The 26699-nt window shown below is 35.6% G+C and overlaps 1 protein-coding gene across 4 annotated transcripts in view; it reads left to right on the top strand.

Moving 5' to 3' along the window:
* The window catches only part of LOC150106534 (uncharacterized), a 355589-nt gene that overhangs the window by 102137 nt on the left and 226753 nt on the right, over positions 1-26699 (top strand). For all 4 annotated transcript variants that reach the window (XM_090393178.1, XM_090393180.1, XM_090393177.1 and 1 more), the window contains exon 2: positions 21959-22024. In XM_090393178.1, the coding sequence (XP_090249304.1) occupies positions 21959-22024 (66 nt within the window). The remainder of the gene's footprint in view (positions 1-21958; positions 22025-26699) is intronic.

A 26699-nucleotide genomic window follows, 5' to 3' on the forward strand; every position in this document is an offset into this window, starting at 1 on the left:
GTATCAAGGATTTTCTTTGATATTGTATGTTCTTATTTATCATAAATCTCCGCGATATGATCATTGGGTACTTCTAATATTAAAATTAAGTATCGCTCCTCATAATATTGATTTCGTATGAATTCACCAGAGTTATTTCTTCTGAAATTGTGCACCTTCAGAGACGGGTTCGATTCCGTTATTCCTACATATTTCAGCATTTTTTTTTATTCATAACTGAGCACTGTTGCAAAGAAGGGTGTACACACAGATTATACTATATTATACCCACTGTTTCTGATTTTGCCGGATGGCGTTCGTCTCTCCACTCGCCTATATGCTGCAGGGTTCAAATTCCACCGTGGGCATGAATACTTTTTTTGGATGCCTCGAGCTGGTAGATGATTTTAATCACCCAATGTGAGACCATCATCCCTATATTGCAGGTGTTGAAGTGATTTGAACAATTCCATACCTCTCTATAACCGTTACTTTTTGGATGCCTCGAGCTGGTAGATTTATATCTATCATCTATGGGTACTTCTAATATAGACGGTTATTATATAACCGTTACTCCACGATGTGTCATAGGCTTACAACTTTTCTTTCGTAGACATGTCATCAAAAAAACAAACAAACAGACAGCATATCCGCTAAGAATGTACTCCGAGTTAAAGCACTCATGACGTGTAGCATCTTCATAATAATTTAGTTGAAAGAACGACTGCATCCCTTTGGTCGGAAAGACTTGGATTCGAACTGCATGTATTTCGGGGGGGGGGGAGGTACCTCTTTTTATGAAAGGTCTTTTGTACAAAGATGAGTTGGCCGTCCCTCTAAGGTGGTACTTTTAACCATCACAAAATGGATCAAGTGGTCGGCGAGCATGCCCAGTAAAGATGTGATATGTTTTCCCGCTAAATCAGTTGCTGTGGTGTCAACCATATACAATTCGTGAGATGAATTTTGGATATAGTTTTGAGTGGGAATTTATGGAATGATCATAAGAACTAGAATTTTCCATCAGTACCTCAACTATGATACATTCCTACAGGCGGGAGTATTCAAATTTGTCTTTTCCAGCTTAGCATAATTGATCCCGTCAGCGTTCAGGATTTTACAATCTTCATAAATTTAGCTGTCACTTGAAACTTAATTTCACACTTTAGTTATGTTACCGTCAGATACTTGTAATAATTGACGAATATGGAAGATCTTCATAACACTGATTAGATATTTTTAGGAAGTTGGCTGAGTTCTAATCTTCGACTTGTCACACATTACTTAAGGAGGTTGCAGGATAGGATGTCGTTGCTCTCAGTTCCTGCTGCGATCAGACATCGAGCATTTTGGTTGGAACCTTGCCAAACGATTGTTGGTGTCATTATAGGATAGACACGGTCATACTCGAGGTCCCAGATGTTTATGATGTTCTTCAGCATGTCTGGTCACAGTTGCTGTTATACTGTGGTTGCCTCTGCCAGTCACACGTGGATCCCTGTTTCATCGACTTAATGCTCGTACTGAAAATGACAAGCTATACACGTGGAAAGAAGTACTCTAATAATAATTAAAAATAGAAATACTTGAGGAAATGAGAAGTTAATTGCATTGTGAAAAGTTTTATAACCTACATATAGCTGACAGTCAAATCCTGTCAGCCAATGTCAACTTGAATAAAAGTTGCAAAATACGAACAGGAAAGATAAAATCAAATATTCTCTTCTTTTAGCATCCTGTTATAAGAATATGATATTGAGCAAAAGATTTTTATTTTAATTATCACTCTTCATTTATTTATGCCAATATATAACGTTTCCGAAGATTACTTTAAAACAGTAGTCTTATTGCAAATATTAGCGTACTTTGGCCTTTATTACAGTATTATCATTAAATGCAAAAAGTGGTTCTTATCTCTTATACTGTCGGAATACAGAATGTTCCTGCTTTAATTTATTGGAGGATATAGTTCGCTGAATTATTATTTGGCGTTAAATAATTTTGTTGCATGCATAAAGAACCAGTTGAAATTACGTGATCAATTTTAGACTTTACCAACGAAGGCCAATAGTAACAATCATATTATCAGCACGTCCAAATATATCTTGTTTATGCCTCTTAATATCAAATTTTATGGAATTTCGGAGAAATTTTATATGATGATTTCTTAACAAAATATTTCTCACCTTCGTTTTTGGTATGCATTGGATCATGGTGTATGTATGTGTGTGTCATGTTATGTTTATGCAAAACGATAAAATTTAATACAGATTGCACTTTGGACTTATACTTTTTTATGTGATTGCATTTTGCGTATAAGTGAAATAGACTATGCACGAAGTAGTTTATTAGTAACTATGGTGACATGAAGACACAGGATTTATGTACAGTATTACTTTAAATGATTGTTCGTATTTGTTGGATTAGTGTTAACTATTGTGAATAGCTGTTGAGTAATATATATGTTGAGTTTGGGATTAAAGAAGTCTTCGAGCCTGTGCATTTTTTATTCATGAAGTGTTTTTTTTTTTTTTCCAATGGACTGCAATTTAACGTTTTATTATAAAAATATTTCAGATAACATACATGATACTCTAGTTACGTGAATTATTTGAAACAAGTATTTTTACCATGCACTTTTCTTTTATAGGATAATGATACGTGCTGATCAGTAAGTTGTAAATTACTGTCTTGCAAAATGCGTATGGTCTCTTATCAGAACTGATGTTCGATCCACGAACCATGCAACAATTTCCCAGGCACCAAATTGCAAAAACAGAATTTAACTCTTAACAACCGTCATGGTACTTTGCTTTTGCAACTTAAAAATCCTGTCATTTTAAACTGTGTGCTATTTTGTAACATTCATTTTCATTTCAAATTACCTCCAACAACATTTTAATATTCTGAAACGTTTCATTCTGGATCATCTTTACTACAGTTTTTTTTTTTTTTTTAACTCGTAATCATTTTAAATTAATTCCGTACTAAATTTTGTTGAATTTTTGGTTTTATCCCTACTTTTTGATGCATCTTTACTCGTGTATTTGGTTTCCACATTGTTTTCCCCAATTTAACGTCATTTTTCGGCTCACCTTTAAAATTGCGCTAAATATTGCCATCCTATTATCCATGTATGTCTGATTTGTTACGCGTCTTAATTTAAGAATCTTAATTAGTGAGCCATTAATTTTGAGCCTAAAAGTAAAAAGGGAGTAGCTCCATTACATAATGCTTAGCTGTTTTTTTATTTATTTATTGTGTTACCTCCAATAACTTTTTATATATCGTTTGATAGGTAACAGTTACTTACTAATAATTATTTTAATTTTTAAAATTGCATACTCAAAGGATTATTTAACTTGAGTATTCAAATGTTTTGGTTTCTTTCAAAAATAGTAATATAAGATATTAAAATTTTATTCATAATATGCCACAAGAAAATAATTTAATATTCCGAATTTCATAAAAACATAAATTATGCCCTTCAAAATGATGCATTTCACAGTCGGTGTTGTAATCAATGACCGGTTTGAAATACTCTGTTAACTGAATTATTTTTCTTTTATTTTTCTCCCTTGAAATCTTTGATTGCGAAACTGTACAGTTTTTGTAGCCATTTCTAAGTAAGTTGCATAACTATTGTCGTAGTGCCAGTTCGACCTCTTGCGAAACTGACTTGCCTGCAATGTAACCATTACCGATGTGAAATCAGCCAGTACTACGGTGTCATCAAATATGCTGTTTAATCTGAAAGTAGACAAACAAGCAGAGTAAAAATAATTTGTTCAAGTTGCGTCACTTTTCAAATCATCTTAGGTCACATTTGACGGCCACAAATGGCCGTCAAAGATTTTAAGGCACCACATTTTTTTGTGGCTTTAAAAAGTTTAAAAATTTTCATTGAATGATAAAAGTAATAGTTCTATTAAATGAATATCAGGATTCCTTTTTATTGTCAAACTATATATTTGCGTTGTTATCACGGTGCGTGTACATTCCGAGTTTAGCAGTATATTAAACTGTCGTTTTTATTAATATGTAGCCATGATATTACCTTTGCTTGAAGTTATAAGGGTGTTCAGTTTCCGTCGTTCCACTTGGCGGTTACGTAATAGCATAATATTTGCTATTCTGCGTGTGTTTGAAAAAAAGTGGAGAACCTGCCTTTTTTTTTCTGAGGTCATTAAACAGTTCCACGATACGACTTTCCTGGAAAATGTCGAGGTCGTAGGAATCCCGTATGCCTTCCACCCTACACAGTGCTCTTAACTCAGGGGTTTCCGACCTTTTATCTCGTACCACCTCAGACAGAAATGACAATTTTTCTGTGTACCTGGCTCCAAAATAATTTTCATGCTATGCTCATCCATTACAAACTGAAGGTTGAAATTAGCTGAAGGTTACGTTATGAAATTGCTGGATAAACTGCATCGACCGGTTTATAATTCGAATTATAATGGTTGTAAAATAATAAATCCAAGGAATACTCGTACATGGTACCCAAGAATAATACTTTTTTTTTTTCCTGGCAATCAAAATCAAAATTGTATGTATGCTAAATTTGATCAAACAACTCACGTAATGACATTCCTAACTTGTAGTTTCAACAAAGCTTTTGTGTTTTTAAATTGCTTGTTTTAAATTCTTCGCATACCAGTGTAGAATCGACTGCACATTCATTCGGAAATATAATGGTTGTGAGGATAAGAATTCTATTTTTGCGTGAATTACTCTTTAAAATCAAGAGAAAAACATAAATATTGCATTAGTTCCCAAACAGTTGAAACTGTTAACACTGGAGTTTTCCGATTACCTTTCTTAAGATATTCTCTACCTCCAATAAAGGACACTGCACTTATATAACTTACATCGTGAACCCTACATTATTGATCTGTTGTTACTCGTCGCGCTCCAAGGCCAGAAGAGAGGTATCTAGTTCCCGGTAACCGTACACTCCTCTCAAAAGTTTTCAATCTTGTATTTATTTAGAAACAAAAGTTTAAGCTTGATGGCTATCGTTAAAACTTACAAAAATAGTCTGATGCACCAAGCCAGGGGCAATACGTTTTTGCGAAAACCAAATATCATAGTTGTAGGAGGGCTTATCCACAAAATACAAAAATCAAAGAATATTTAGAAAAATGATAATACGAGGAAAAGATTTGTATTAGATACGCTAAAATAAAATTCCTTTTGTATGTAGTTTAAGTATAAAAGATCGTCTAATACTTGAAGCATCGTCAGCCAGTCGATTTATAATTTAAATACAGTTATAATAGTATAAATCTTCATTACTTTAAAAACTTAAGTCCGATGTTTTTGAAAAAGGATTACGGATTTAGCTGGCTTAACCGCTGCTGTTAGCAGAAATCACACATTGAATATCGTGTACATGAATAGCTACATCGAATGGTAAGGGGAAAAAAAAACTAGTCTAAATTAGTGGCGTGTTTCGTATATTACGTATTTAATTCGACTCTTTCTTATCGCCACTCGAATGGCAGATATAAGCCGTATATTTGATTTCGCAATTATAGAAGACGCGAACGATATGCATAATTTGTAGTATAATCTTACCATGGCGGACTAGAGGAGGACAGGAAAAAAGAATTTGCTAACAGTGGAACCTTTCTTCACAAGAACTAAAAATACTGTTATTTATTAAGAAAGAACTGAGTGCAAACAGCGACGAAGAAAGCAGTTTTATGCATTTGAAGTTAGACATGTATATGGATAGTCATGAGCCACCTTTGCTTCCTATCTTGAGGAAAGTGACGAAAGGAAAGATGACTGAAGTAGTCATGTTTGATTAGCGTATTGGATATGAGTAGAAACGACTTTGAAGATAAATCATTATCTCAGATTTGGAAGGAATATCTGTTTTATATTTCTCCATCACCAGTACTCCATAGGAGAATTCCCAGAGTTACATTACACACTTTACTCACCGATTACCTACTAGAGATGTGCATTGCAGTTGTGTTTAACTACGAATAACAACATTGTGACATACCTCCTAATTACAGTTTTTGATTAAGTAAAAATTCTTTGTTTACATTACCATAGCGATGATTGCGTTCATTTTGTTGGAAAGACCGCGGTTCGTTTTCCTTCATATTACGGCAAAAACTTTTATTAGGACTTTTCAACTGAAGGTGAGTCATCTAGTGTTAGCATATGATGTCCACATATTCGCTTCACAATCTTTAGTTGTTTTAGCTTAATCTAAACAGCCGACAACGACATGTTAACGCATTTCTTCGTAGGGCAGTGCATACATTAAAAAATTCATAACATATCATTACTTTTTTTTTTTTCAATTTCGTATGTTAAACGAAATTGAAAAAAAATCAAATATTTCGGATTCATTATAAGCAGCTGTCTGTGTCTAACACTTCAGGGTTCCGTCATCTCATGATTATTCTAAGTGACAGTATTTCTCCCGCAAAATTGGCAAACCGTCTACAACAGCATTCGCAGGTAACAGATATAATCCACTGACTTAATTAGTCTTAATTATTTTAGCCCTAATTTAAAACAACCCAGCCCAGCTTTCATTTGTGAGCAGCATTTTAAATGCTGCTGATAGGCGGCTATTTTGTAGAAGAATTAAAAGTCAATCCGACACACTAGGTACAGTTATTACTTAGTGTCTTCCTTCTGATCAGGGTGAGTGATTGAGAACAAAAAGAACTTCCTTGTTTTATCATTTAGCCATTAAAATTGTTTGAAATATAACTAGCCAGTTTTGTTTCATATAAGAACGATAGACCTCCATTGTTTATAAGGTACATGACCATTTAATCATATCAGTGCGCATTCTTAATTATACCGGCTAATAAAAAAAAAATAAGTGGCCTCAATCACTTGACTTCCAATCTGATTTTTCTCCTCCTTTAATTCATCACTAAAGAAGGGTAAACCTTGCAGAACATTAAAAAGTCAAGTGACGTTGCACACAGTTGTTCAGCGAGTCTCTTTTGTGGTGTAGCCATCATCAAATTGGATTTTATAACTTTTACTTGAATGGGATGCCAAGTAAAAGACAATATGCGTATTAAATTTCATGCGATTAACAAACGTATTTATCCTACTGAACACAAGGAATGCTCAAATAAATACTCTTTGGTTGACTAGCCACATAATTATTGAGTTATATCTCTATGACAAATATTCTTCGTTTAGTATATTTCTAAACAGCATTTCAGGATTGAGGTCTGTCATCTGACCACTTCCTAATCTCCCTTTTTCTTCCCATCACATTAACGCGCAGCACTTGTAACAACCCACGTGACAAATAAGTCACAAATTACCCTCGTTATTTGCTGTGACACGGTCACCAGCTATCAGACATATCCCATTGTGGCCTGGTTTTCAAGTGAAATAGCGCTTCTGTTTTACAACCAATCGTGGTTTCGAATCACACTGGCGTTCATGGATGTTTACGAATATCTTTAAATGGTAGATAAATTTCGTCATCCATTGAAATTGATTATTGAAGGTCTGAAGTGGCTTGAAAAAGTTCCGAGTTATTTAATCCACTTATACTAACGTACAATAAGTTTCTAACCTTTTGTGTGTGGGATTCACTTTTTTTTTAAGTGTTGTTCGTTGGTGATAATAGTACCATCATGTTCTGGTAGTTCTGCACGATTTTGATACCATTCTCACTGAAACTAGTCTTGAGATGTCATCGAACTACTACTGCTGTTGCTGTTTGAGTTTTCCTTGCCCGTCTTTGTCGATTACCCTCCCTTCTCCTGTTTTCGTGTCCATTTCTTGAAATGCTTGATTGAGGACTTGATATTAACAGCCACTTAGTTTTGAAACACCAGTACGTTTCCTTGGTGATGGCGCAATTACGAAGTTTCTGGGTGTCTTCCTCTGATCTGTATGTCTTTTTTTTTTTGCTTGCTGAAAGTTCTCTTGTCTAATGCTTGAAGATGAGAATCTCCGTTGAGAGAGCAATTACCATCCTTCTAAAGTCGATAATCAGATTCTCTGTTTCAATTTCAAGTCCTGATTTATCATTAAATTTTTTAACAAAGATAAGTAGTTCAGCTAATTAATGTTTGAGAATTTTGTGTGCTGCGTCGTTGAAACATCGAAGAGTTTCACATGTGGAGTAAGCGATGCAACAGAATTAAAAGATACATTTCCGAGTATATAAATAACATCAGTATATGATGAATATGTTTGTATCAGCCATTCGGATAAAACCATACAAATAGAAACGTAAGAGATTGAAAGTCGTGCCTTTAGAAAAATAGGAGATAGGAGAAAATATTACACAGAAGCAGCAACTATCGCTGTTAATCGATGTAAAGATTTTAATATAGAGGTGGAAAGATTTTTGCCAAATATAATAGCTTACAAGAAAGTTAGTTAAAAAATTGATTAACTTTGCGTTTCACAACGTAACGAAGATAAGTAAGCTAATTATGGATTTAGTGCCGAAGGTGGTGAATAACGAAGTGCTGTGCACGTTTTGCAATAGAAAGTCAAGAAAAATGCAGTATAAAAGGGGAGGAAGCCGTTATTTCGAATCAGAGTTGACCGCTTTCACCTCATTTTATGTATAATTATATTATATTATAGTCATATTAAATAAGGGAAATCATTTTAGAACTAAGTGCAAGTATGAGGCATTTGACAAAAAGGAGGGATTGGAAAATAAAAATTTTAGTGTTAAATTCTTTTATGTGACTCTCTCATCGGCGGTTTTTTTTTAACCTATAGAACATTAGTACTGCTGGTGGGCTAGGGATTTTTTAAATTAATTTTTAATCTTTTTTTACATAGTCCAGAAACCCTGCTCCAGAGAGCGAACATGGAATTTTTACAAGTCACTATTTGCTTCTAATAAGCGGAGGCCCTGCGATGCTGTTTATCTCCCACCTAATGATCACAAACATGCCCACCTCGGGAGATTGAACCCACAACCTGTTTCTTGGAGAGCGAAAACGAAATTTTAATTTCTCCTGTTTGGTTGAGCCGATATGTTTTCTCTATTCTTTTTGTTCTGCAATGAATGAGAATTCTATGGGCATATTTTATGCTCGTAATGGAAGATTCCCTAGAATTTTTGAAAATGGAACTTTTTTTTTTTTTTACTGCATTGAATTAACTTTTCTCGAAAGCTACAACAGATAGAAGGTTAGAATAAACTGTGGTCATTTATTCAGTTTTTAAATTCTACACAATGGAAGAAGACCCATTCTAATTCACGGACCGTTTTCGAGTTAAAGGGGGAAAAAATCAAGTTGCTTAAACTCACAATCCGAAAAAGTCCGAAAACTCAACTTTGAGTTTTCGGACTTTTTCTCTTTAGTTGCACACTGAAAAAACAAAATTTTAAATTCCTATCTACAGCCGTTTCTTGCAAAATCCCTTGCACTACACAATATTTGCACCACACCAAATTTCATTTCTCAAATGGTGATATACCAGAGGAAACGACATAGCAAATAAGGATGACGATTTCCTGGAGAATGTAATCACTAGAGAACGAGACATGGTACATTTCGTGTGATTCGCGTGACCCGCAAAGCAATAATCTTTTAAATTTTGAGAGGCCAAAAAATTCTGATAGGATAGACATAACAATATAGTCACATTGGAGGAAGATGCAGTTGAACGAAATCGTCCTGAAAAATAGACAAACGGCAGTTACATTCCACTTTATGACAGTGCACTAGCACATCAATCGATTTTTGCAAAGCGCCACCTTATTAAGCATAATATCATAACACTAATACATCCACCTTCCCTCCTAATTTAGCACTACAGAATTTTTATTATTCCTACGGTGGAAAAATTAGTCTGAAAGGTCAGTATTTTACCGATGCCGTCGATGTCACTTGCGGTGCAACAGATGAATTGCGCAATTTGTTTCCAGGAAAATTTTCTGCAACTGAACAGCCGCTAGACTAAGTACAGCTGTTTAAGGCCATTATTTTGAACGAAATGCAATGTAAACAATTTTATTTTTCTACGTTATAGCGAAATCAAATGATTCCGGGAATTTTTCTAAGTTCCTGGAAATAGGTTAAAGCTGTTTTTGTTTTTTTGCTTTTTTTTTTCGGATTTCTAGAACCATTTATTTCAGAAGTGTATTCTTGCTAAACAGAGGGTTCCTTTATAAATGAGCAACATGAATATCTTGTAGGAAATGAACTACCTGGGGATCGCAGCAATATAAAATAGGACCTCTGTCTCATGATAAAGTTCTTATTTATTTTATTTTATTTTATTTTTTTGAATCCTTGTTCTTTAGTTAGCAATGTTGCAGTCTCAGGAAAACAAACTGAGAAGAGTTGTTCAGTGAAAATTCACGCTGGTTTTTCGTTGATTGTGCCTAACTTTTTTTTTTTTTTTTCCTTTCAAGCATCCTGAATTTCAATACGACCAGTATGATGTTGGATTTTAAAGCATCTGTTTATCCTCGAGTTAACTATTGCTGGACTGTTCAGTCTCCTCCACTTTGGGAGCTTTAATTTCTTCTCAAAATAACCCTCGGGACATTTACAAGTAGGTGTTCAAGTGTAGTGTAGTCTAGCCTTGAGATGGCGAAAATAAATAGGAGGAAGGGTTTTATTCATTTGCATTCATTTTATTTTATTCATTTTATTTATTTATTGCTCGTAACAACAATAAACACACGCGCTGTTAAAGGTAAAATGTCTAATATTTCTGACAGTTCGCGATATGAAAGAATAATGATAAGTCTGAATTATCTGCATTGCTTTTATTAACAGGAAAATTGAGCTAATATAGCAGTAACGTAATCTTCTAGCTTGTCCAAATTATATTATGAGCCTGTAGAGATTGCAACACTAAAAAATCATCACAACGTCCAACATACAGTGTAGGAGCAAAGGACCAGAGAAGTCCTTGGGGCTATAGTAGCGAACAGCTTATTGAACTAATTAGCGTCTGTGGTATCATTAATGATCATTACAGCTCATCATTTCGTGTCACATGGAGGAAGATAATTTATCGACTTCTGAGAATTGCCACCTACGGCCCCCTTCTCGTAATGTAGATGCATCTATAAAGTATGGAATTAAGGTCTCTACCTAACAGTGGTTACATAACCTGTTTCTGTCCACCTACTGTGTAACGAGGTGTGCTCGTGTACATATAAACGTTCAAGTTAAGAAATAAATAATCCGTGTTATCAAGTTATCTTTGTCTACGTTTTGTTTAATGCAACAAGTAAGGAAATAATTGCATGTCATCGTAAAATGGTGCATTTCGTAATAGCATTCTTATATACTTACAATTCATTATTACAACAGCTGAATTTGTAGTCACTTGCATATAGCATTGCCATGGACATAATTTTGTCACTATAAATGGTCCAATTGAAAACGTGAGGGATTTTAACGGAGGTTCTATATACAGAATTTCATTACATTCCATCCAGCCACTGAGTAATCATTAAAATCATTTCGAAGTAATTTGCTGAAGTTTGCTCGTAAACATACGATTGAGGCAAAATTGATTCACATGGGACATCTGTGCGTCAACAATCAGTGATACCATACCGAGATGGAAGTGGAGGGAGTCGACTGCTACTCGTAGTGGACGATCCAACACACTTACCGAACGTGATCACAGGATAATACGTAAAAATCGTTCGTCGGCAGACACGTTGAATACAGTTTCTGGCATCGACTGATCAAGAATCTGTAGAAAAAAGAAAAAAAAATTCAGAACCGAAATTCACAACATGGGTTTCCATGACAGGACCGCAATATGCAAGCCCTATATTACCCAAACTAACGTGCAGCGTTCGTCTTCAGCGGTGCATAGAACGTGACAGTGGGACGTGTTAGCTTGGAAAACTGTAGTATTGAAGCGACGATTCACTCTCAACTCTCTACCGAGCAGATGGTGATGGTATGGTCCTATTCTTCAATGTTTGGCCGCGAACCTCTGTGATACCAGACACTGAACGCCGAGAGGTATCTGAACATTCTGGACAATGCAGTTCTTTCTATTTCGTGGCGTTCTACAGAACTGGCCATTATCTCTTTCAGCAATACAGTATCTGTCATAAGACTACTGCTGTAAGTGCATGGTTTGTGGACATGAACGTCACTACTCTTGATTGGCCTCCACAGAGCCCTGATTTCTGTATTGAATGTTTGTGGGATGAACTGCTTCGAGTGAGGTCAAGGGACGTTCGCCCCCCCCCCTCCCCCCACAACAGTCCAGGACCTCATTACATGCCAACAGGAAGAATGGTCCAAAACTCCCATTGATCGCTATCGTACGCTTCTGGAAAGTATGCTCCGTAGGATTGCTGCAGTCATCGCAGAGAAAAGGAGGTCTTACATCTTATTAAGGTAGGCACCATGACTGTTCCTCACATTATGGTGTCCGTTGACTTCTTTCCAAGCAGTGTACTCTTGCATTTGCTCACATTAAACTTCAAACTCCACTTCCCTGTCCACTCCTCCACTCTTATAAGATAATGCCGTAAAGAACTGGATCATCTTATCAATTGGCTAAACTGGCATTTGCACTCAGATTCTTTGGAATATACGCAGTTGATCGTCACAACGCGTACAGCTTCTTGTAGTTGCTATTGATGCTGAATCAGTCGGAGAAAGGAGAAGTTTAAAGAAGTTTGTTTTTATGTGAATCTCATCCGCAAATTACATTAGTATTAGTAGAGCCTAATGGGTTTGGATGCAAGTTCAATTGAACAGCGCTTATGAAATACTTGAAAAAAAAAGCAAACATTTTTATGTGACTTAAAACGACGATAGGTTGTAAACATTTAGTACATTAGTTCTTTGTGTGTTATTTTATTTATTTTTACATAATATAGAACCCCTATTCTAGAGACCAAACTTTTTCAAGCTACTGTAGTACTCTATTTGTGCTGGGTGGTGAACTCACGAAGCGATGATATTTATCTCAGTTCTAGACACAATCGTACATACCATCGGCTGGATTCGAAACAAAAGCTTTGATTGGAGAAGATAACTCACTACTCCCCAGCCTGGCTGGCATATGAAAGAAATTCATGAATTTCTGTTTAACATGATTATAAATGGCATTCACTGCTTCAAAACTTTTAAATTTAAAAAGTTTATATGATTATTATGCTATATATCGTAATATTATTTACGTATTCTTGTAATGAAAACGCAGACATAAAAAACTAGGGCAGATCCCCCCTCCCTCCCATCACAGACAGACAAACATCGAAATTGAACAAAACAAATACAATAAAATATAACAACGACAATAATACAATTTTAGTAGTTTTGAGATGTCTTGTAATATTTTGTAATAAATTCCCAGCAGTTATCGTTTATTCATTCCACGTTTCCTGTACACAGACTTTTTTTTTTTTTTTGTGACCCTTTTCTTCATTTATTTCTCTTTATATTTCTGTGCAAATAATGCAAATTCTGCACATTACACGATGACATATAAAGTATCATTCCCGATTTTAAAATCGCGAATGATAAATCTCAGTTGATATAATTGCCATACCGGGAAAGCCGATGCGCAGGAGGTTTTGTGATTATGGTAGTTATGCCACGCGAATTAGTTAATTGTGGGAAGAACTCTGCGGGCATTCCAATGAAAGCGTTTAAGGGCAGGAAACGAAAAGTCTAGTGAAAGAGGCGCACTAATGTGGAGACCATATAAATTTACGTAATATTATATAATTTATATACATAAAAAAAGTCATTTTCTATCGTATTCAAATATTTACAGATAAGGATAATTTTTATCAAAAATAAACAATAAAAAAATATAACTCTCACCTATTTTATGACCTTTATTCTCTCTTAAAATTCTATAAGTCATACCTACCTGCAAATTCTGAGGTAGAGTTGTTCGATAAACTGGAACCTGAAAAATTTTCTTTCAGCAAAGGCGACAGTGGACTGCAGAAGAAACGAACTATTCAACGCGTATATAAGGAAATTATTGCTATTATTGGATCATATCCAAGTGGTCTTCTTTTGATGCAAACACCACTACCATTGGCATATTACCCGTTTCTTTTTTAGTTTAATTTATTTACTATTTATTTATCTCTCTTAGTTTTGGAAAATAGTTCTCTGCTAGCACAACTGCCATTTTTATTTTGAAGGAATGGCTTATTTCTGCCCATCTAATGCCTATCTGCTGAAATGCCACAAATTGCCATTTCAGCGGGTTTGAGATATTCTTGGACAAAGCACTTTGTCTCAGGTGAGTTTTCTGTGGGAATATTTCTATTTTTGGAAACGGCATTGAAATAGTATCAGCGTTGAAAGGTCGCATACTAATTTACGGAATTCTTTCCAAGAAAGGAAACGTCCTACCATTCGTAGATAGTTGATATATTTATGAAAGGGATAATTAATGCCTGTGTTTCACACCAAAGGGAACGACAGTATTCGTGTGATTATTTAAGCAGGGCAGTCCCAGAGGTCCTGTGCAGTGATTGGAAATCATTAATCATGGCAACAGCCTCTTAGTCTTTCTCAGATGTTAAAATTCAGCTAAATGCAGTTGATTGCTGTCTTTATATTAGTGTGTGCGCGCGTAATTATTTGTTATAATTATAACGCATCTTAAAGGAACTTGACATTGACGGAGTGCATGTCTGCTGAATAATTCTGTCACAAATAGCACCTGGGAATATTTAGGGGAAGCGCTTATTCCAGTTTTACCTTATATTATAAAATAAGAATTCACTTTTTATTTGAAATTTTTATTAAAATTTAGGTAAAATTCGCAATGTATTAATTTTATATATCGGGTATACCCCTCTGTGCAGACTAAACAATATAAATTTATTTAATTTTTTTTAAAACTTTTTTTTACCATTTTTTATTAAAATTCGTTAGAAGATGGTTACTTCAATTTAGCACCCGGAAAAATAAATATTATTATTATTTTCCTGATGTAGCGGTTTACTTGGAAGTGTTTTGTTTTTATATATGATCTAACAATGTTTACAAATTGAAAAAAATAACTAATTTTTTTAAATACCATTTTCCATTGTTCTACTTACTGGTTTACAAGTTTTTGTGGATTCTATATTAAAAACAAATAACTTCTTGCTCTTTTTGTTTCTAGTGTTGACGTTTTTTCCGATGTTTTGCAAATGAAATGATTACTAATCTGTATTAGATAGAACCGCTAAAATAAATAAATAAATAAAAACTGGATTAGAGGGTTAAAGATTCAGGTCAGAAGATTGCAAGACGAAAAAAGCTATTATTACTGCTATCCTAGAGGATCTTCCAAGACCATTTCTGAGATTTTTGACTAAATATATAATTGTAATTGAGTTGACTTCTCTGCAGATATCTCTATTACAAAGGATGAGAGAGAAGTTTGGATGGCCATCAATATGAAAATTTCTGTTTTATCTTGTTTGAATTTATTCATCCATGAGGTATGTTGAGATATGCCTTCACTCATGAGTCTTATCGTCGCTAGTCTCTCTCTCTCTTAGTATCATATATATAATAACTAATCAAGCACTAAATTACGTAAAACGCAAATTCGGTATGGGTGGGAGACCATTAGTTTTTATCACAGTCCCAGACACGAAAAGTTGTATGGAATCTGTAGTCATGTTTTAGTACTAGATTATAGGTTAGGTTTACAGAAGGAATGTATTGGATTTGAATACGGGTTGTTATCCTTGGGGGGGGGGGGGGGATATTGGAAAAGGAAGACTTTAGAAAATTGAAACAGAGGAAACAAGCTAGTTCGTGTGTGTTTTGAAGTCTTCTCCTATATGGATGGTTGGTACCTGGTTCGAAACGTGTAACAAAAATGAAGACGGGATGCCAGTGCAGTTGGGGAGTGTCCTCTGAGGCGTCTGCTATAGTAAAAATCTGACACAGATTGTTGTTTTGAGAGTGGAGTGGAACGAGTCACTTAAAGAGGGTTTGTCAGTTATCCGATTTGCTGCAGAATCAAGTATTTTTAGGGCAGTTTGCGTTTGAGCAGAATCAAGTGTTTTTAGGGCAGTTTGCAAGTCTTATTTTGATCAGTATTCTTTAAATATTGATCAAAATAATAATTGTGCAAGGTATTGAGGAGCGCAACTTGCAAAGGCGTGCTGAAAAGTGATACTTTATGAAATAACCCCCCCCCCCCCCCTTAGCAGTGTGAACTAACCTGCACTCATTTATTAGTTATCCACTTTTTTTGATGTGCAGTTTCACAGTTCTTATAATCACAGAAGTATCTGAAATATAACAGTGAAAATGGTTCAAGGTAAGATGTCAGTGTGATAGTTCCGCTTATTTTCGCCTTTTCAGCACAGTGACTGGGCTTCTGACTGCGTTTCACCTTTGAAAATCCGAAAGCGAGCGACAGAAATACTATCACTGAGTTCTCTAGAAAAGAAAATTGCTGCCGAAATTTCTTTGGTGTCCACTGTTGCTGTTTTCTAGGATGTGAATACTGTCGTATTCATAATGGCTACTGGTATCATTAACATTCATGGCATCATTAACTCTGTGCCCAATGTTCGAACACTGCCAAGTTCATGGTACAGTCTTGAAGTGCTTGTCTTGATATTCAGCAGATGCTTTTCTCCCACACGGGCAGTGCATGGCTTAATACAAGTGCACGAACGACTACAAAACAGCGACTCACCTCCTTAAATAAGGAAACAAACAATTCCTATTATGTAAATATTATTATTATTTGACACCTCCAAGGAATCCAAGAACTCATCAGAGGAGGGCACCTGCTCTACAACTCCGTCTCCACCATTCAATCACCAACTGACCGCAACTACACCAACCCCATCTACCGCCGACCACTACTGGTATTTCCGCAGACAATCGCAACATCCATGCCAACGGCGGGATTCGAACCCGCAGCCTTTTGGTAGGAGAGCGGATACGCTATCCATTCGGCCAACTAGGCTAGCAAATATGGTAGTTGTGTCAACAGGACTGTCTTACAGTGGAAACCTGAACTTGGCGAAAGTTTATGGACTGCAAAAGGGATTATATTATAAATACCTATAACATTGTTAAATAATGTTACAGGAAAGTATCTGTTTTTGTGACAACGAAGTATCTCGTCTCATTCCCTGGGGAAAATCAAGAGGATTGCGATTTGATTGTATTGAAGTTGATTTAAATATACAGCATTTGTCTTCCTCTGAATGACTGCCCGAAGATTATGCACATGTTCGTGAAAATGGTGTAAGTAGTGGTCGTTTCTCAAATATAGCAACATTCTCAGGCCCTGCGGGTAATTATTTTTAAGTTTTTTTTCCTAACAATTACTGGGGACGTTTTCCTTGCATTTGTATACTTTTGATTAGTGAGTTACATAAATTCTGCAATTTATACCCGCATTTGGCCAACCCTGCTGTACATTGAAGAAGTGATCTAATTTAAATTACATTTAAATTTATATTTTTCCCTTGCTGTTCTCCGAGAATTTCACCGCTCTTGCTTGTGCGTAAAGTCATGCTACTAAACATGCTAAATAATTTTAAAGTTTTGTTAAGTAATCCGGCTTTGATTATTGTATTGAAGCATTGGTGTTACTGAAGTCATACACGTGCTTCAAGCAACCTGAAATGATTGAAAAAACTCGTAGAAAAAGGATTTAGTTATGACTTGTTTAGACACAAGGTTTCCTTTCCCTCCTTGAAAAGAACTTCGACCGAAAACAAATTTTTCTTAACGTTTTGTAGCTTGTTATTCGATTCAGTGACCCGAACATTCAAACCGACCAGTGAATTCACCTGACCATTTATAGAACTTAACTCTGTACACTGTAGGATGCTTTCTCACTAATTCAAAAGAGTTCCTAAAATGTTTCTCCTCAAGAAAGAAGGCAGGGAAACAAATAAGCAAAATTCTTTCTAGTATGAATGTGCTTATCCTTCTTGCAATGAAACAGGCAGATATATGAATATTCCACGATGTCTATTTTTTCTTGTTGCCTTCATTCCGTAAAACAGATTGTTACTTCGGTTGGGATTCACTTGAATTTCTTCCTTAGCTGCTTTGAAGAAATTCAAGTGAATCTCAACCGAAGTGACAATCTGTTTTACGGAATAAAAGCAACAAGAAAAAATAGACGTCGAGATTAGGGGGAAAATAATTGGCTATGTTCATTTGTGTGTGATCTGCAGCCAGTTTCTTCCGTAAAACAGAGAAACGTTTTAGGAATAGATTTGCGGATTGAGTCATGGTCACTGCTTTCTGGGATTTGAATGCTGCGTTTCACAGACAGTGACTGGCGCTAATGATCGATCCTATCAGTGTTACGTATGAATGTCAGCTAAAACCGATCAGTTTGGTGTCTTTCTGTATCTTAATTCCAAACAGTAATATATAAATGAATAGTATTTCTCGCATTGCATGTCGGGATGTGAAAAGTTACACTACTAATTTTTAAGCATGAATTAGCAAAAAATTGTAGCTAAAGCGGGAAACGTCATACGTAACAAATAGAAATTTCCTTTGGCAATTTCGAAATTTTTATAGCTCACTAAAGTCAGGTTAATTCGTGTTTACGACTGTTTAAAACACTGTAGAGGAATTCACCGTAATATAAGTAAAAGAATAATGGACATTAAATTATTGATCGCAGTAAAATGGATCATTAAACTGGAAAGTCCGTCACCTCATGTTTACACACTTTTTTTTTTTTTCTTTTTGAAGATTATACTTGGGGGAGGGATAGCATCCTTTTGTTGAGGAAATGAACATGGATCAGTAATTCATGACTGATTTCAGAATAAGTGCTTTTTCATAATTAGGCAAACGTAATTGTTGATGTAGGTTATTACTTAAGTCCAAAGAGACCTCGAACCAGTCTGTATTATTCTGTGCTCTTATATCTCTTAGTTCGAACGAACAGTTTGATACTTGATCTTTAAACCAAGGATGTGTCTGTTTGCTCATCAGATTACTTTCGGCATTGATTTGTATCAACTGATTCTCCCCCTCTCTTTCAGATTTTTTTCTCTCCACACTTCGGATTACATTTTCAAAAGTATAAGGTACGATATGTGTAACCCAGGAGCAACAGTTCATTCGGTTACAAACTATATAAGATTACACAGAGACACGTACATAAATACATTTATTTCGGCAATTAAAAATATGCCACAAAACACGCTTCTTCTCTAACACGTTTCTTCTATTGCCACTGTGGCAATATGGCGCCATCCGAACGGCACTTGCACTTTTATTTTGAAAGAGAGTGTTCGAATCCAGATGAAATTTCCAGATAGCGGATACGGGTTTCATTCATGCAAAACAAACATTGTCCGCATTGTACCTTTTTCACAGTTAGACGCCTTCGTGATATATTCAGAATAAAGGTACATCCCCGATGGAAAGTCCTTGTTCAATTTTCGTCAATGTCTAGTCTTTTTCATCCCAGAGGCAAACTCAGGCACACTCATATGATAAACTCCCCCCCCCCCCCCTTCCTTCCTTTTAATACGAGACAAGCCGACTTGAGAACATACTCAATTTACAGAATCTATTTACACCTTATCTCCGCTTGACTCCCGAATAGCCTCATTCACAAAATGCAACAATCTGATTATATGCGATTCCATCAAGCTACTGTTGGAGCAAAACTAGATCTCACTTTATGTTATTTATTTTGATTCTAAAATAGTCAAGAACATACACTTTTAAAATAGAGAAAATTATACTTTTTATGTGATCGTAATAAAAATCCAAATATATTTTATAGGGAATGAACAGCACTCGATAGCATTTGTGCAAGGTAATAATTTGAACGTTTTGATTGTTGTAATAAAGTTACAAAGATCACCCGATTCTTCAAATTAGCTAAAGCAGGAGTGAAAACACTACGTCTGTGTGTGTGTTATTATAATATTAATATTACAATATTAATAAATTATAATACATAAGAAAGGTGTTATAAATTTCGTATAAATTGCAATGCATTTTACGATGTAGTGTGGTATTGTCATCATTAAAAATGAATTATTCGCCTACAGCATCACGGAACAATCCAACATGACGTTGAAGAACTCCGTAGCAATATCGTTCACCAGTCATAGTCCCCTTTTCCATCTCGATACGTCCATTAAGCATAATACTTCACCATAAGATTACCCCAGCACCGCCGTATCTATCCCTTTCAAGAACATTCTCGCGATGGTAAGCAGTACCACTTTCACGCGAGATCAAGTGTCGCCTAGAATCGGAGGAAACACTAAAACGACTCTCATCTGTAAAGTGTACATTAGCCCATTAGTGTCTTGTCCAATTTTTGTGGATACAACACCGCTGAAAACCTGCTCTGCGATGAGCTGTGAATAAATTGACACAGCCTTCGGGCGCATAGGCCTACTTGTCGCAGACATCTTGCCCAGTTTGTCGAGATATCCGTGTACCTGTGCTTGAAAGGCTAAATATAACTGGTAACTAAAAGAAAAATTGAGCAGGTTCAGTCTTTTATATATTTGGGACAAATGTTTACAGATGAAGGAAATTCCCTCAAAGAAATAAAAAGAAGAATAGAGATATCAAGACAAGCCTTTGATATGAAAACGATTCTAACATCTAGAGACATTAACATAGACACATGAAAAATATGAATAAAGTGCTATATTTGGTCAAGGCTTTTCTACCACAGTGAAACTTGAACTCTAAATAAAGAAGCAGAGAAAAAAAAAATTAGAATCTTTCGAAACGTGGACCATCAGAAGAATGTTGAAAATATCATAGACAGAGAAAATGAAAAATGAAGATGTTTTAAAGAAAGCAAAAATGAAAAGAACATTAATGAAAATCATTGAAGAACGAAAACAAATAATTTGGACATCTAATTAGACAAGAATTTCAAAAATTAATATTAGAAGGGGACAGGACGGAAAAAGAGGGAAAGGTAGAACCAGGAGAACGTAGTTTGAAGACATTAAGAACTGGACTGTCTTGAATTACCATAAATCCAGAGCAGCAAAAGAAAGAAAAAAATTACGCGACATGTTGCCAACTTCCTCCTTCTTCAGACACTTGAAGAAGTGCCTGAATGGAGCTGACCTGCCGTGGTGTTTCGATTACATTCTGCTGTTATAACCAAAAATCTGTCTTTATGCTCTGCGGTAGAGTAGGGGGGGGGGTGCGACCTTTTAGCAAACGTCTGGAACACACGTTCTATTTGTTTGAAACGCTTCCGAGAGTCTGGATATAACGTTATGTGAGATTCCAGCCTCTCTGGCAATATCAGTAATTCTGCTGCCTTCTTCAAGCTTTCAATAATTCTTCCCCGCGTGAAATCATCTAGATGATGTCTTCGAGACATTGCAAGATATTCAAGTTTGCAACTTTATTTCTTCGAGAAAAGAAGTTCCTTCAAACACAATTCGCTTAGCGCAACCTGTTGCCTTTTATCCTGTTGAGTGCTACTAGGTGATCCCTTTGCGCGCAATTCGAAATTTTGAATGTGTACCCGCTTTCTACTCGAAATCCTCAGTTATAGAAATTGCCACAAGCTTATTCGTTTGAATTTGCGGTTATAATCTTCAGAAATAGTGTTCATCCTCGGTTTTGGACACCAGTGTATAATAAGAATAATAATGCTGTCTTTTTCTAACAAACATTAGAATTACGTATTAGAAATACGTTAGAAAACGTATTAATTCGGTACTTTGTAATGGTTTTCAGTAACGTGGGAAATAAATACCACATCGATTTATTATTTTCCAGTACAAGGTCCTGACTCGGCAACTGCCCGAGCCTTTAGCACCTATATTAACGCTTTGCAGTCGTTGCTAAAGTAAACATTCCAAACGAAATTTATTTACGTTGTAGTAATAATTTCTCCTGCCAGCTTTCTCTGTTTTTTTTATTCTCGTTTCATACTTCTAAAATAATGTCGGAATATTTACATATAAAAAGTAGTAGAAAGATCGTGTGCATAGTTCAGTTTGTTTTCATTAGCAGCAACATGTACTAATTTTCTCTTATCTTTGCAGATGACTGATGGCCGCCTAAGCCAGGTGGTTTTACTGGATGACCGACGTTTGGACATTCTTATCAAAGTAAGGCATTCCTTTTGGCGATAGCGTTATTAATTTTAGATAACACAGTGCTTTCATAAACTTACTTCATCATTAACCTGTTCCTAACTGGCATTTAATATAGTTTTAAGCAGTACTGAAGTTTGATGGATTAGAAAAGTAACATGGTGCGGGATGAAGTGAATATATTTTGATAGAAGTTTTCTGATATTACGATAAAATTTGATGCACGAAGGGCCTTCACGTTCGTGATTGCTGTATTGTGGATTGTTTTTAGGAGCGCTACACAACGTGTCGGCATTTCCATCATCATATTTAGATATACTGTTGATTGTCTTGTACTTATATCCTATTTTTAGATATGATGATATGGCTGAGGTATAGTTTCTTGATTCCTTTTTGTTACCATTTATGTCTTCGAAAATGCAGCCCCCCCCCCCCCCCTCCAACCGAAACTTTTGAAAGTCGGTAGGCTAAGAAAGCCGAGTGGCGGGCGAAAAGCGCTGTCGCTAGCCCTAACTGTATTTGTATGCATTGATATAAACTTTTGACTGATTTTCCGAAGTCGTAGGGTTAAAAAAGTTTCTTCTGACAGTAAAATAAAAAAATTGACTTACCTAAATTACGAAACTATTAACTGTGGAATTAATTGTAAAAAAAAAAAAAAAAAAAAATCCTTGTAAAACAAATTCCTGTGTTCTGACTGCAATCGAGCCTGTTCAGCATTTCTTCTTCCGACTATATATCCTCGTTCTTTGTTAGAAGTTAACAGGAGGATACGCAACCACTGTTAACGAATATTATGGTACACTATTACCTTGACAACAAGAAAGTTGGAGGATAAAAACTCCACACCGTTTTTCTGTGAGTGAACGTACTATTAATATCACATATCTCTCCTGAATGGCTTATCTGTTTTCGGTTTCAATTAATAATCGAGTTTAGCTCCTCTTTCCAAACAAATAATGCTGTTGAGAATTAAAACCAGTACACTATTTTAATACTATACAACAGACAGCGGATCTGAACTTCTTTTTTTTTTTTTAATACTTGTGCCACCAAAACCAACATTTTCAGTACCACTTATTACACCTTCGGTGTGCGCAAGATACGGATTACGTCGATTGATGCACCTTTTACTAAATCCTCAACGCTACACACTAACTTTCTAAAGCAACAATGCGTACTAACATCAACACTGCCATGTTGCTGTTAGTTTTTTCCAGGAAGGAATAGAAATCAACGCGAGATAAGACTCGATCGCGATTTTAAGCTTTCCGAGAAACATATGGGTTGAACAAACAAGATATTTGAAAATCAACACGATTTGCCAACTCCTGCTCGATGAGAAAAAGATGGTGAAACAAGTTATTGTTAACAATTGTATATTTGGTTTAATCCTTTATCCAAGTGTAAGCAAACAAAGTTTGCGCCTGAAGTATTTTCAGGACTGGGGCAACTCGTGGTAAAGGTGGAGTAAGTTCTCATCACTTGCCTTAGTATCTCCCATAATGCAAAAGCACATCTACTTGCTGACATGTATAATGCTATGCATTCAGGGAAGGGCCACTACCCAGACTGGTTTCAACCTTTATTGAGGTCTCATCAGTGGGAGCCAGACCCAGAGGTGGTGATACTAAGGTGGAAGTAATGCAGAAGTCATATCACCATATACCAAATTGGTAGCATAGCCAAGTGAAAAAACTTCATCAATTATCTCTAATCCAGAGGATTTTAATAAGGTGTTGACACCTTTCGGCAACTGGTATATGGTGATATGACTTCTGCATTACTTCCACCTTAGTATCACCACCTCTGGGTCCGGCTCCCACTGATGAGATCTCAATAAAGGTCGAAATCGATCTGGGTGGTGGCCCTTCCCTTAATGCATAGCATTATACATGTCCACAAGGAGATGTGCTTTGCGTTATGGGAGATACTAAGACAAGTGATGAGAACTAATACCACCTAACCAAGAGTTTCCCCAGTCCTGAAAATACTTCAGGCGCAAACTTTGTTTGCTTACACTGATAAAAGATTAAACCAAATATATAATTGGTAGCATAGCCAAGTGAAAAAACGTCCATGTTATTGTTAATTTTTAAAGAAAGGAGGATTTTTAATATTTTATTTTTCATAAATTTTTCATAAAAATATAAAATTTTTCATAAAAATATAAAAAAATTTAACCGTTCGTTATTCATGTAATGCTGCTCTACACTATTAAATTATTTAATACTGTTATTTAATACTCTACAGTAAACTTAATCACGTTATGCTGTCATAGTATCCTGTACATCCCTTGAAGGTACATATCAAGAATGTAATGATGAGTATTAAAAATTGATTAGGTCTGATCTCAGGTGTGCGTCTAATGAAACTGGAAACTTTCACTGCGTTTCTTCTTTCGATGTCGAATAGTACCGAACCGGAACTATAATAAATCAATCGCAGAATTAAGGATTTAAAAAGACGTAATCTGTTATTATATAAATACGTTTCTTAAACAGCTAGATATCGTACTCGTTGGAGAAAATAGTATGGAAGGCTGTTCCAAGTTTGAAGCTGAACAGTATAGGGATGTTGGTCAGCTGCTGCTCCCCCCCCCCTTTTTTTATTTATTTATTTATTTTTATTTATTTAATTATTATTATTGTTTAGAGGAAAGTGGAATCACGGAGGCTAGTTGCCGGCGGAGAAGCACTCATGAAAATACTTATACAAAACGCATACATAATGCGGAAATAGAACATCTTGGTGAAAGGAATAATCTATTAAGCAGATACCCTCTTCTGAATAGTGTCAGTCATTCGAAGAGAACGCGTGAAGAGGATTCTATGGTTGGGCTTGTTTGAGATTTATATAGAGTTGTGCTAAGGAGGCTCTAAATACGAATCGTTTTTTTTTTTGGGGGGGGGGCTAGAAGTGTAAGTCATCCCGGAAGAGAAGTCTGATCTTGCCTCGGGATATTAATAAGAATGTGTGTGTAGTTAGATTTTTCTTATGAGAAATAAGACAAGACTGCGTTTCGATTATGTTGAAATGCACTAAATTATCCTGGTCCCACTGGAAAACGGAAAGGAGATCAATAGTTAAACATTATTGATTATGGAAAAGCTTGAATCACTGATGTATAGATTAGAAGTATCTATTCGTGATCCACTTAACTCTGTATATGTGCATTGAAAGCTGACATTCACAATTTCTTAGTTTCTTTTGTTTGTTGTGAACTCTGGCGCCTCCTCGTAAATATACCAAGAGACTTATTACCAAAATCGTCTTTTCTGCAATTTCACCTATTCTGCATGGAATTTCACAACAGATGCAAAATAAATCTCTCCCTTTCCTTAGTCCACTGTTGCTAGTCATGCTTTTACTTGCTAAATTTAAAAAAAAAAAAAAAAAAAAAATGTTTTATTATTTTTTTCTAGCCACAAGCAGTGGACGGACGGCTCTAGCAGGCAAACTGTTTTATTGATCCATAACAGGACCGTCCAACTTCAAGTTAGTGGGGAGATGGCATTAAAAACTTAACAAGTCAAGGATCTGAATTTAGATTAACAGCACACAGTTGTGTTTAATAACCAAATGTATGATATGATCTATAGAGTTTTAAAGTCAGATAATAATTAAGAGCTTTAATTGTTGCTAATTGCATCGGTTATGACGAAATTCGTTTTCTTAGTTGGAGCACTAAATAATGGTACCACGATGGAAAAGGGACAAAAGTACTAATGGAATAGGCGTGTGAAACAGCATACTTGAAAAACAAGAATTTTTCTTCATCAGAACTAAACAAAAACACATTTCACTAAAGTAGGCCTGATAAGATAACAGTATTGTCGATAAGCTGGGAAAAGTGAACATCATTATAGTAAATATTAAAAGAAATCTAGTGCAGTTTCACATAGAACCCGAAGTTGTGTGACCCACAAAGGTCTCGATGTATTTCTCGAAGTCTTCAGTTACTTCTGTCTCTTCCGCTGTTGTTTGCAGCCAGTTATTAGTTGCACTGAAATATTCGAGACTATTTTCTGTCAAGTTTTGCATTGGAATTGGATCATTTGTTTATTAGCAACCGTGGAGGTATTTATTTTGTTGGTTGAAGCAAATTCTTCGTAACCTCTGCTTGAACCATGCTGTAGTTCAGTGGTTCCCCAATTTTATTTAACGATGTCCCCATCTCATAAACGTTTTCATTGTATCCCTTCCCCTTTTTTCATTAAATACTTTTTTTTTTTTTTTGCAAACCATTATAAGGATTTTTTTTATGTCACTCTTACCCAAGAAAGGTTATAAACCTATCGTACACGAGTACCGTGGACTGGCTAAAGATATTTTTCCTTATTTTTGTTGCTAATTTATTTTTGTGCCTAGTCCGAACTCCCTGCTGCAAGGAACATGTTTCCCAAACCACTTCAAGCCTCCAATAAACGTAGCGGTAGTCTCATAGCAGTGATGTAATTCATCTCCCACCTAAAAACAATCACAAACATTAGAGTTGTGGCGTTACTCGAATCTGTAGTCTGCTGGAGAGGGAATACGTTACCCATTCGTCCCACCCTACCGGGTGGGACGAATATCGGCCGGCATAAATTTATGTAAAAATAACTTTTACATAAATTTATTTTAAAAAAAAATCGAAACGTCTTCAGACTAAGATTGAGACAAATAATATAATAAACGTGAAAATAAT

Source organism: Typopeltis vanoorti, chromosome 5 (genome assembly GCF_054136105.1).
Source record: "Typopeltis vanoorti isolate ZY-2024b chromosome 5, IOZ_Tvanoo_1.0, whole genome shotgun sequence".
NCBI classification, from domain to species: domain Eukaryota; kingdom Metazoa; phylum Arthropoda; class Arachnida; order Uropygi; family Thelyphonidae; genus Typopeltis; species Typopeltis vanoorti.